Below are 12,453 nucleotides of genomic sequence, written 5' to 3' on the forward strand. Positions count from 1 at the left end.
ACTCGCCCAAGCCTTCTCCATTTCTCCTTCTCCCAAATCCATTCAGCTGATGTTCTGAAAGAGCTGCAAAATCTGGACCCCTACAAATCAGCCGGGCTAGACAATCTGGACCCTTTCTTTCTAAAATTATCTGCCGAAATTATTGCAACCCCTATTACTACCCTGTTCAACCTCTCTTTCGTGTCGTCTGAGATTCCCATAGATTGGAAAGCAGCTGCTGTTATCCCCCTCTTCAAAGGAGGGGACCCTCTTGACCCAAATTGCTATAGACCTATATCGATCCTACCCTGCCTTTCTAAGGTCTTCGAAAGCCAAGTCAACAAACAGATTACTGACCATTTCGAATCCCACCGCACCTTCTCCGCTATGCAATCTGGTTTCAGAGCTGGTCATGGGTGCACCTCAGCCACGCTCAAGGTCCTAAACGATATCGTAACCGCCATCGATAAGAAACAATACTGTGCTGCCGTTTTCATTGACCTGGCCAAAGCTTTCGACTCTGTCAACCACCACATCCTCATCGGCAGACTCAATAGCCTTGGTTTCTCTAATGATTGCGTCGCCTGGTTCACCAACTACTTCTCTGATAGAGTTCAGTGTGTCAAATCGGAGGGCCTGTTGTCCGAACCTCTGGCAGTCTCTATGGGGGGTGCCGCAGGGTTCAATTCTTGGGCCAACTCTTTTCTCTGTATACATCAATGATGTCGCTCTTGCTGCTGGTGAGTCTCTGATCCACCTCAACGCAGACGACACCATTCTGTATACTTCTGGCCCTTCTTTGGACACTGTGTTAAAAACTCTCCAGACGAGCTTCAATGCCATACAACTCTCCTTCCGTGGCCTCCAACTGCTCCTAAATACAAGTAAAACTAAATGCATGCTCTTCAACAGATCGCTGCCTGCACCTGCCCGCCTGTCCTGCATCACTACTCTGGACGGTTCTGACTTAGAATATGTGGACAACTACAAATACCTAGGTGTCTGGTTAGACTGTAAACTCTCCTTCCAGACTCACATCAAACATCTCCAATCCAAAGTTAAATCAAGAATTGGCTTCCTATTTCGCAACAAAGCATCCTTCACTCATGCTGCCAAACATACCCTCGTAAAACTGACCATCCTACCAATCCTCGACTTTGGCGATGTCATTTACAAAATAGCCTCCAATACCCTACTCAACAAACTGGATGCAGTCTATCACAGTGCCATCCGTTATCCTGTTAGGGCTAGGGGGCAGTATTGACACGGCCGGATAAAAAACGTACCCGATTTAATCTGGTTACTACTCCTGCCCAGTAACTAGAATATGCATATTATTGGCTTTGGATAGAAAACACCCTAAAGTTTCTAAAACTGTTTGAATGGTGTCTGTGAGTATAACAGAACTCAAATGGCAGGCCAAAACCTGAGAAGATTCCATGCAGGAAGTGGCCTGTCTGATAAGTTGTGTTTCATCTTGGCTCTTTTTATTGAAGACTGAGGATCTTTGCTCTAACGTGACACTTCCTACAGCTCCCATAGGCTCTCAGAGCCCGGGAAAAAGCTGAACGATATCGAGGCAGGCTCTGGCTGAAACACATTATCGCTTTTGGCAAGTGGCCGATCAGAGTACTATGGGCTTAGGCGCGTGCCCGAGTCGACCGAATGCTTTATTTTCTTTCGTCTCTTTACCTAAACGCAGATTCCCGGTCGGAATATTATCGCTTTTTTATGAGAAAAATGGCCTAAAAATTTATTTTAAACAGCGGTTGACATGCTTCGAAGTACGGTAATGGAATATTTAGAATTTTTTTGTCACGAATTGCGCCATGCTCGTCACCCTTATTTACCCTTTCGGATAGTGTCTTGAACGCACGAACAAAACGCCGCTGTTTGGATATAACTATGGATTATTTTGAACCAAACCAACATTTGTTATTGAAGTAGAAGTCCTGGGAGTGCATTCTGACGAAGACAGCAAAGGTAATAACATTTTTCTTATAGTAAATCTGACTTTGGTGAGTGCTAAACTTGCTGGGTGTCTAAATAGCTAGCCCTGTGATGCCGGGCTATCTACTGAGAATATTGCAAAATGTGCTTTCACCGAAAAGCTATTTTAAAATCGGACATATCGAGTGCATAGAGGAGTTCTGTATCTATAATTCTTAAAATAATTGTTATGCTTTTTGTGAACGTTTATCGTGAGTAATTTAGTAAATTCACCGGCAGTGTTCGGTGGGAATGCTAGTCACATGCTAATGTAAAAAGCTGGTTTTTGATATAAATATGAACTTGATTGAACAAAACATGCATGTATTGTATAACATAATGTCCTAGGGTTGTCATCTGATGAAGATCAAAGGTTAGTGCTGCATTTAGCTGTGGTTTGGGTTTATGTGACATTATATGCTAGCTTGAAAAATGGGTGTCTGATTATTTCTGGCTGGGTACTCTGCTGACATAATCTAATGTTTTGCTTTCGTTGTAAAGCCTTTTTGAAATCGGACAGTGTGGTTAGATTAACGAGAGTCTTGTCTTTAAAATGGTGTAAAATAGTCATATGTCTGAAAAATTGAAGTTTTTGCATTTGAGGTTTTTGAATAACGCGCCACGGGATTACACTGGCTGTTACGTAGGTGGGACGATTTGGTGCCACCTACCCTAGAGAGGTTAAGTCACCAAAGCCCCATATACTACCCACCACTGCGACCTGTACGCTCTCGTTGGCTGGCCTTCGCTTCATAATCGTCGCCAAACCCACTGGCTCCAGGTCATCTACAAGACCCTGCTAGGTAAAGTCCCCCCTCATCTCCGCTCACTGGTCACCATAGCAGCACCCACCTGTAGCACGCGCTCCAGCATGTATATCTCTCTGGTCACCCCCAAAGCCAATTCCTCCTTTGGCCGTCACTCTTTCCAGTTCTCTGCTGCCAATGACTGGAACGAACTACAAAAATCTCTGAAACTGGAAACACGTATCTCCCTCACTAGCTTTAAGCACCAGCTGTCAGATCAGCTCACAGATCACTGCACCTGTACATAGCCCATCTATAATTTAGCCCAAACAACTACCTCTTCCCCTACTATATTTATTTATTTTATTTTGCTCCTTTGCACCCCATTAACTCTTTCTACTTTGCACTTTCTTCTACTACAAATCTACCATTCCAGTGTTTTACTTGCTATATTGTATTTACTTTGCCACCATTAACTTTTTTTGGCCTTTACCTCCCTTATCTCACCTCATTTGCTCACATTGTACATACTTATTTTTCTACTGTATTATTGACTGTATATTTGTTTTACTCCATGTGTAACTCTGTTGTTGTCGAACTGCTTTGCTTTATCTTGGCCAGGTCGCAATTGTAAATGAGAACTTGTTCTCAACTTGCCTACCTGGTTAAATAAAGGTGAAATAAAAATAAAAAAAATATTGTGACTAATACATACAGAACTTGTTTTGAGAGCGTTGTTGTTGCGGCATGGAATTTGGACCAGTGAGACAACAGCTGGATTTCAAGGAGAAATGGCATATGAGTCTGTAAGTACATAAGTGTTTCCTTGGATTGTAAATTTGCCATCTAGTCATGTTGTATATTATTGGTAATGGTTTTGTAGTTCATTGATTAATCATTTACGATTAAGGGTCAGTTAATTATTAATTATTATTATCCTAAGACAACTATTATGGTGTGCTTTGGTTTGAGGATATCAAGTCAGAGCCATTATTCATAAAGTGTCTTAGAGTGAGAGTGCTGATCTAGGATCAGTTTTGCCTTTAGATCATTATTAATAATATTATATGGACGGGGCGCTTGATCCTAGATCAGCACTCCTACTCAGAAATGGCTTTCAAGAATTACCACAAAAAACAAGCAATCTTTTTAGATTTCCATGGCCTTACCTGGCATGAGCCTTGACAACACATAAACCATTTCTTACTGTTGAGTGACGTGAACTCCAGCACATTGACTGATACTATTTCACACAGGCAGAAGTTTGGACTGTTTACTTGGAGAAAACACTATTAGCCCACACTTCTTGCAAATCCCTCAATTTTTGCCAAAGAGGAGATTTGCTTTCCATCCCTGGGAGCATTCAGATGATGTCATTCTCTCAGACTTTCCATAGCCCAAAATGATCCCTTAACCTCAGGCGTTTCGGTGTGTTTCTGCTACCAGGCATTGTCTCTCAAAGGGCTCTAACGCTAACCTCTCAGACCTGAAAATGAGCTAGTGGAAACAGATCTCTCAGATAACAGTGGATTTTCACGGATTGCTGTCTTATCTTTTCATTCAGGGTTGGGGTGTCAACAATGGGTGGAACTATGGGTTTATGGGACATGTTTTTGTGGATGGGTGAGGTGTTGGGCTAGATCAGAGCTGCCATGAGCTGAGGTGAGCTTTGGTGTTCACGTGAACTTGATAATATTGTTGTGACCCAATGGAATATTTTTTCCCCCTCAAATTTGGAGAAAATCTAAATAAGTGTTACACAAAATAGAGGAAAAAAATCTAATATGATGAATGAATAAGTTATGACGATTTCTGGCATACTTGTGGGTTCAGTTATATACTGTTATATGAGCCCTGCTCACAGCGAAAAGTGCCAACTGCAAACAGACCCTCATTGGCAAAGTAGCCTCCTCATGATACTGAATCCGACAACTCTTTTCTCATTGTTAGTGCAGTGAGTGACTCATTTTGAATACAAAGTGATTCATCATTCTCACAGCAGGGCTGAGAAGAGCCCATCAGAGGTTCCTTCTCCAATGCACCGGTCAGGTGAATTTTTATTAGTTCTCTTAAATTGCTATGACTTCACTAGAGAGGGGGTTAACCTGTTGGGAGAGTAGCACCTTAATGACTGTGGGAGAGAGTCTAACTGGGCTCTACAGCACATTCCCTTACGCCTTCAGGCCTTCAGGCAGACAGACCATGAGCCTAAAAACCATATGTTACATCATTAATGTTCTGTGAAGGGAGCAGTACACAGCGTTGTACGAAATCTTCAGTTTCTTGGCAATTTTTCGGATGGAATAGCCTTCATATCTCAGAACAAGAATAGACTGACGAGTTTCAGAAGAAAGTTCTTTGTTTCTGGACATTTTGAGCCTGTAATCAAACCCACAAATGCTGATGCTCCAGATACTAAACTAGTCTAAAGAAGGCCAGTTTTATTGCTTCTTTAATCAGAACAGTTTTCATCTGTGCTAACGGGTTTTCTAATGATCAATTAGACTTTTAAAATGATAAACATGGGACTAGCTAAAACAACGTGCCATTGGAACACAAGAGTGATGGTTGCTGACAATAGGCCTCTGTACGCCTATGTAGATATTCCATAAACAATCTGCCGTTTCCAGCTACAATAGTCATTTACAACATTAACAATGTCTACACTGTATTTCTGATCAATTTGCTGTTATTTTAACGGACAATTTTTTTTTGCTTTTCTTTCAAAAACAAGGACATTTCTAAGTGACCCCAAACTTTTGAACGGCAGTGTATACACACACACACACACATTCTCTCTCACATACACACTTTACGCCCGCCCACACACCACCATTCTACCTAATACAGCCTGGCTCCATGTGTGCTACTCAGACATTGGGTGTGGGTGGGGAATGGAGGGTGAGAGGTACCCCAGCCTTGGTTTACAGGTCAAGCCTGCAGCTTTACAAGGGAAATCTCCAGAGCCACTATAAATACCACAGTGAGCTTTAAGGGTGCTGTATATCACGACCAGTGGGCTTTAAGTGCTTCAACTCAACCTATTTTTTGTAGTTCTTTTTAATAGTGGAATCGAATGAGTGACTACTTTCAGTCCCCAGCGTTAATTGATCTGCGCGACTTCAAAATACCTCCCGCCAGCAACTGAGTTGGCCGTTCACCTCACACGTCAGGACAATATATCATTACTGTACCTCGGTTTCTTTGCTGCCTCACTTGTAGTAATGGGGAACAAGGTACAAAGTCAGGAAACGTTTCATGAAAATCGTAATTCTTTTCAATGGGCACCACTTGCACAGGCAACATTTATTACGCTCCAACTGAAATACTGAGACATCAAATAGGACCTAATGAGTCATTCGCAGAAAGAGTACATAAAACAAAGATGTCATGTAGAAAATACTGCCATGTAGCATTTAGTGAATAAATCACAATGAAAATGTTTTTATCATCTTGAAGAAAAAAAAGTCTGAAAAAACTCGTCTCCTTTTTGAACACCTGAGTGTGCAGATGTGGAGTCACGCAATAAAAGTAGCGATTCAGCCGCAGCGCTCACGTGCGAATCTCATCAGCCAGCTTTGGTTAGCGGCAGACTAGACTAATTGGTTCCAGAAGTGTTGCAGTTCGCACTGCCTGGGATGGCAGGGAACAAGGGAGTGAGAGAGAGGCCAGTAATGAAAGGTCAGCCATGATCAAGAACCCCACCGCAAGTGTCATACATCACAGGTAAATGTGGGGCCGGAGCCAGTGACGGTTCACACACACACACACGTGGTCTCTCTCTCATACACACGCACAAACACAATGAGGCACACTGGACTCATACAGGGATACACACACTCTACTGTAGTGGCCTACTGTTATACCTAAACACAATGCAGCTTCATCCACAGAGCATGGCTGGCTACAGGAAGGGCCAATGCTCTAACTAGGTCTAATGGCCCCTAAAAACTGGCTGTCGACTCCGCTCATCATCAACGTGGCAGCTCCCCCCACACACCACGCCCCACCATCGCCTGGAGGGCATTCTGCTAGGTGCACTATTTTCTGACATTCTTTGACATGGTCGTCGTTAAAAACAACATTGTTATTGATTGGTTAATAGGGTTGTATTACACTAATTGATACCTCTGAAAGTATGTTTCGGTCTCATTGTCACGTACAGTATGTCTGTATTTTCTAGTAAAATGTTTGGGACAATGAAATGGTTTGGGTAAATGCCTACTTAAATCTCTAGCATTCCATTACAGTAGGATACCGTTATCACACCTCTATGGCCTCAGACGAGGGCATAAATGTTAGATTAGCACATCGTATCATCTCCAAAAGGGGTTTCTAAAATGTTTTGTAGTAGCAGCATGGTCAGTCTCCTACCTCAATGGGCACAACCAGTGGTGCCGGTGCCATCATGTAGCCATATCGCAGCAGCATCATCATCAGAACACAGCGCAGCAACTCCAACATGGATGCCGTTGGCCTGCATAGGGAAAGATCGTAACAACCGCCAATAAGGAACTGGTTGAAGTGGCATTTCGATTCAATTGATTCAAGTCAATTCAGTCATGGTATTGAAATCCAATAGATATGAGAGAATCTATTGATCAGTCATTATTGAAGTTTTTTTCTATGTCAATTTTCTAAATTGTTAGACTTAAATTAGGTTGGACCACATAACCTTGAAGAAGACCAATCTGTGTGTGCAAATTCCAAGCCATTTACAGTGATGGATAACAGTACAGTAACATGTGACAGTATAGTACCGTTGGTCAATGATGAAGCCAATGGAGGTCAGACTGAGTAGAATGTAGCCAGTCATCATCAGAACAGTCACCTGGGATAGAATCTATAACAGACACACAAATAATGCTTATCATGAGAAAAAGTTATGGGAAAAATACATAAACATCAAGTACAGACGTAGGATCTTAATTTGAAAACCCTGTTGCAGGAGAACTTTCATGCAATGCAGGAAATATAAAACTTAAATTGTATTTCAGGATTAAAAAGGCTTCTGATGTTTGTCTTTCCTCCTTGAAATTTCAGACTTGATTTTCCCTTACAGAAAATGTATCAACCTGTAACGACTGCCATGAGAGAGAGTGGACCAAAATGCAGCGGAGTTAGTGTTCATCATATTTAATTCTTAAACGGAACACTATACAATTACAAAACAAGAAACTGACAGCCAACCAGTCCTGTCAGGTGAAACACAATGACAGAAACAATTACCCACAAAACCACAACGGAAAAACATGCACTTATGTGTGACTCCAGGGCGTTACACAACCCCTACAAAAATGTCCATAAATTATAATCAACATAATAATTCACATTTCCTCTTGCTGTAGGATAATTTTTCTGTTGAAGCAAACTGGCTCAAATTAAGATCCTGCATCTGTATGGTGAATTATGGGCACAGGAGATTTGACTACGAGTGAAGTCACGAACCTTGTTCCTTTTAATAGCCCAGTAAGCTATTATATTACATCTATCTCCTCTACACAATGTAGTGTAGAGTCTTGCCAGTAACCATGACTCACACAATTAAAACAGCCCCAGCACCTCTCTTGATTCAGAAGGGTTGGGTGGAATGTGGAAGACACGTTTCGGTTGAAGGCATTCAGTTGTGCAACTGACTAGGTATCCCCTTTCCCTTTCTCACGCTCAATATAATAGGGATATTACCTCTGACCATGTCTGTTGAGTCCCGCTAAGGGACTTGACCAGAGTGGAAGACGCTGCGCTACATAGCTCTCAGTACCGCTACACATCAAGCCAAAGCAAACACTACGAAGAACACTAGTCCTATACTGTACACATTGACATTGACCTTGGTGAGCTGTTTGTGTTTTGTTCGCAGACAACCCCAACCTGTGGATGGATACATGAGTGGTGAAAATACATGGCCTTAAGTTCCTAACCTAAAAGACAGCTGTAAGACTAGCTTCTCCTAAGGGACTAGATTGGTCTGCCAGAGCAGGGGTTGGATCTTCAACACTCCACCCAGAGGCCCTGACATGCAAACCTCACTGGTCTCCTTCCATGCAGTACATACACAACAATGTACATTCCCAACAGGCCATACATGGCATCAACATATCAGCAGGAAGCAATAAAGTAGTATTTCTTCATGTTTATATGGTACAGGCCCTATAATCGTTATACCCCATATTCCCATAACCCACACGTGGGAAAGTATAGGCAGGGCGCTACTGTATGTATTCAATTGGGGCAAATAAGAGGTTATGAATCAACTATACTAATGTGTTTCCATTACATGGATTCCAAAGACACACAGTGAACGTAACCATCACTACAGTCAATAATGCTTCAGACGAGGTCTACATTGGCAGTAATACAGTAACTACACAGTTATTGTAAGCGAATTACCAATCTATTCAGCATTGTATTATTTGGTAATTGTATTTTATTTATTTATTACATTTGATTGGGTTATTATGCTGTCTTGCACCCACTGGTACTGTTACCCAGGAGACAAAGCAGGTCAGTTAGGTTACATGATCTTTACTTTGACTATCTCTACCCTGGGGGAATGGACCCTAGACTCAACTTAAATGATTGGATTTTCATGCCGGCTCAGTGCGCACATTTTTGATTTTGTCCCATATCATATTTCAACAATAACAGTGAGTGAAAATAAAAGAAATTCACCATCTGTTGGTGCTTCAGTGACTCCAGCACTGGACTGATAATGTTATTGTTTCTATATCCCCAGAGACCTGGAGATTAACTTGTTATTATCATGGTTATCATCACTACCATTATTATTTTCAGGACAAGAGATTGGTTGGATTCTGAGTTGAGGAATTAGCATTTCGACTTGGTCAATTTACCTGTCTGTTCTCATCGTAAAATTACCCAACCTGAAATAGGGGGCCGTGCATCTTGTAGCGACATGAGGGCTGCGCATCTTGTAGCGACACGAGGGCCGTGCATCTTGTAGCGACACGAGGGCCGTGCATCTTGTAGCGACAAGAGGGCCGTGCATCTTGTAGCGACACGAGGGCCGTGCATCTTTGAATTAACACTAAGACCATAAATTGTGCTACGCTGCATCATCAATAGTCACGGTAAATACGTGCCTAGTGAACATGGAGGTATACATACATACATGGACATGAGTTATAGTCAGGCCAAGGTCTTAACTTTGTTATTTTCCCTGGAAATCCCGATTACAGCATTCTAAAGGCTAGTTGGGTTGGGAAATGGTTGGGAAATGGTTGACTTGGCAATTAAGGCGTTTGTGTTCACTGTTAGACCACCAGCTGCTATGCTGCTGTTTCATGCGCTGGTGGCCAATAACAGGAGGGAACTCTTTGACTGTGGGCCTATGTGGAGGGAGGACCACAACTAAGGGAACACCATGGAGGTAGGAATCACATGAAGACAGGCCATTTTGTCTCAGTTTGAAGGGCTGGGCGGGACAGCACATTTTGGCTAACCAAAACTATGCCTGGGGAAAAAAGCAGTCCAAAGATAACTACTGAGGAAACCTGACTTGAATTTTTTTGAAGGGGGGGGGATTTTGGCTCTGAGAGTGGAAAATAATAGACAAAGGTTATTTTAAAGAGGACTGACAGTGAGTCATTCTGACTTGATGGTAGCCGAGCCACTATTTTTCTGGGTAAATACCGTAGAAAAACAACCCAATGAAGAATGTCATAAGCTAAAATAAACAGAATGTTTGTGACTTCGTTCCTTCAAAGAAAATGAAAATTACATTATTTCAAATGGCTAAAATAAGATAGAGCCCATGTGTTTTCAATCCCAGTTGATTATCTATGACTGGTAACTCTTGGGATTGACAATACATACCAGCCTTGACTCAAACAGATCCTGGTAAACACCCAACAACATTAGACCATGTATGCAGACATAGACTTTCAGAGCAAGAGGCCAACTGGGATTGTATGGCAGCTCTTCTCCAGTAACCTGTCAATGACATAAATCAGAAATATTAAAACAGCAATATAATACAGCTAAGCAAAAAGATAATACAATAAAACATCATTCCTGAATGCTACAATTTTTTAACTGGCCATATTGTCATGGCTTGTCTGTTCGCAGATAATAAGATACTTTGAAATGATTCACTACAGAACATCTATACTGTATGTACCTTAAACTTTGTTTAAAACACCAAATTGTAGAGAACTACATGTTGAATTGTTACAGGTTTCTTGCAGGGGGTTTCCAGGGGTCTTGGGTGAGTTAGCCCCATGTGGATTTCCTTCACATCACTACCCTTGTAGGTGTTCCAGCCCACAGCTCTGCTTAGCCTCAAAAGCCAACACATTCGACCCTGACTCTCTCTCTCTCACTCTCTCTCTTTCTCTCTCACTCTCTCCTTAGAAAATATCAACGCACCCGTCTAGGCCTACAATGGCAAGCCTTTCAAGATATTTCAGTCAAATTCCAGCACCCTCCACATGTTTAGAATCACCATGCAAGAGTTAAGGGGCCAATTTAATCATAAAGTCGAGGGGTGGAGGTTTTTTTTAAGTGTGAAGGGCCTAAATATGTGCCACCATCAGCACTATTTCAAAGCCAACCGCTGGGGCTCCTGACTGGCACTATAGTAACACACACACACACACACACACACACACACACACACACACACACACACACACACACACACACACACACACACACACACACACACACACACACACACACACACACCCTTTTGATCCCTAGCAGGGTACCCACAGACTTACTATTTAAAGTGAAAATTAGCTTATTGTGTTCCCCCCTTTTGGGGTGGCAGGTAGCCTAGTGGTTAGAGCGTTGGGCCAGCAACCGAAAGGTTGCTAGATCAAATCCCTGAGCTGACAAGGTAAAAAATATGTAATTCTGCCCCTGAACAAGGCAGTTAACCCACTGTTCCTAGGCCGTCATTGTCAATAAGAATTTGTTCTTAACTGACTTGCCTAGTTAAATAAAGGTTAAATACAACATTTTTAAAAATGATGTATTTGGTGTGGTGTTTCATTGTAAAGGCTGTGTAAAATGTGAATCTTTCATGTGAGAACACTGTGAGTCATTTGGATAGTAAGGATAGTGTTTTTCTTTACGTCATAGTGATAGGTAATGAAGAATGAAAGTGTCAAATGTGTCCCTTTTGGGAATGCAGATACACCAAAAATGCTAGAACACTGTCTTCAACTCCCTCTTCACACTCTCTTTCTCTCCATGATTCCCCACGTCTTACACACCCTCTCTCACTATCGCTCTCTCGTTTTCTCTCTCCCTCTAATGACAAAATGTGTCTTCATTTTGAATGTGGCAATACCTCGGGCACCTCTGCGTGATCACCCAGCCTTGGTTTGCCAGGTTTCCAACTTGGTCCTTTCCAGAGGACGCCCAATTTATTGAAGATATTCTTGTATCTGTTGAACCTCCTCCACAAGTATTTATAGTAATGGAACTAAAGGAAAAATATAAAAGATATACCGTCACATTACAGTCACATTATATAACATAAGAAGTTTTACTATAAAAGCCCTGATATTACTACATATTCATGGTTGTCAATGCTAATCTGTGCGTTAATTAATACTGTGTCGAGAACGTCCCTCCATTTGGGAGGGATGGCTCGTGCGGTAAGTTGCCAGCGGTAAATGCAGAGAAAATAATCAAACACAACTTCTAGTATTTAATTTTATTGGATTCTTTCACCTCTGCTGGGCGGTTTGTTTAAAGTTGCGTAATAATG

General features: G+C 41.9%; 1 protein-coding gene across 3 annotated transcripts in view; it reads right to left on the reverse strand.

The window, feature by feature from the left end:
- The window catches only part of LOC106582276 (alkylglycerol monooxygenase), a 43,421-nt gene that overhangs the window by 12,079 nt on the left and 18,889 nt on the right, over window positions 1-12,453 (reverse strand). For all 3 annotated transcript variants that reach the window (XM_045703504.1, XM_014165187.2, XM_045703491.1), the window contains exons 9-12: window positions 12,031-12,165; window positions 10,551-10,667; window positions 7,475-7,557; window positions 7,089-7,191 (exon numbers count right to left, since the gene is read on the reverse strand). In XM_045703504.1, the coding sequence (XP_045559460.1) occupies window positions 7,089-7,191; window positions 7,475-7,557; window positions 10,551-10,667; window positions 12,031-12,165 (438 nt within the window). The remainder of the gene's footprint in view (window positions 1-7,088; window positions 7,192-7,474; window positions 7,558-10,550; window positions 10,668-12,030; window positions 12,166-12,453) is intronic.

This window comes from Salmo salar, chromosome ssa02 (genome assembly GCF_905237065.1).
Source record: "Salmo salar chromosome ssa02, Ssal_v3.1, whole genome shotgun sequence".
Taxonomy (NCBI): Eukaryota; Metazoa; Chordata; class Actinopteri; order Salmoniformes; family Salmonidae; genus Salmo; species Salmo salar.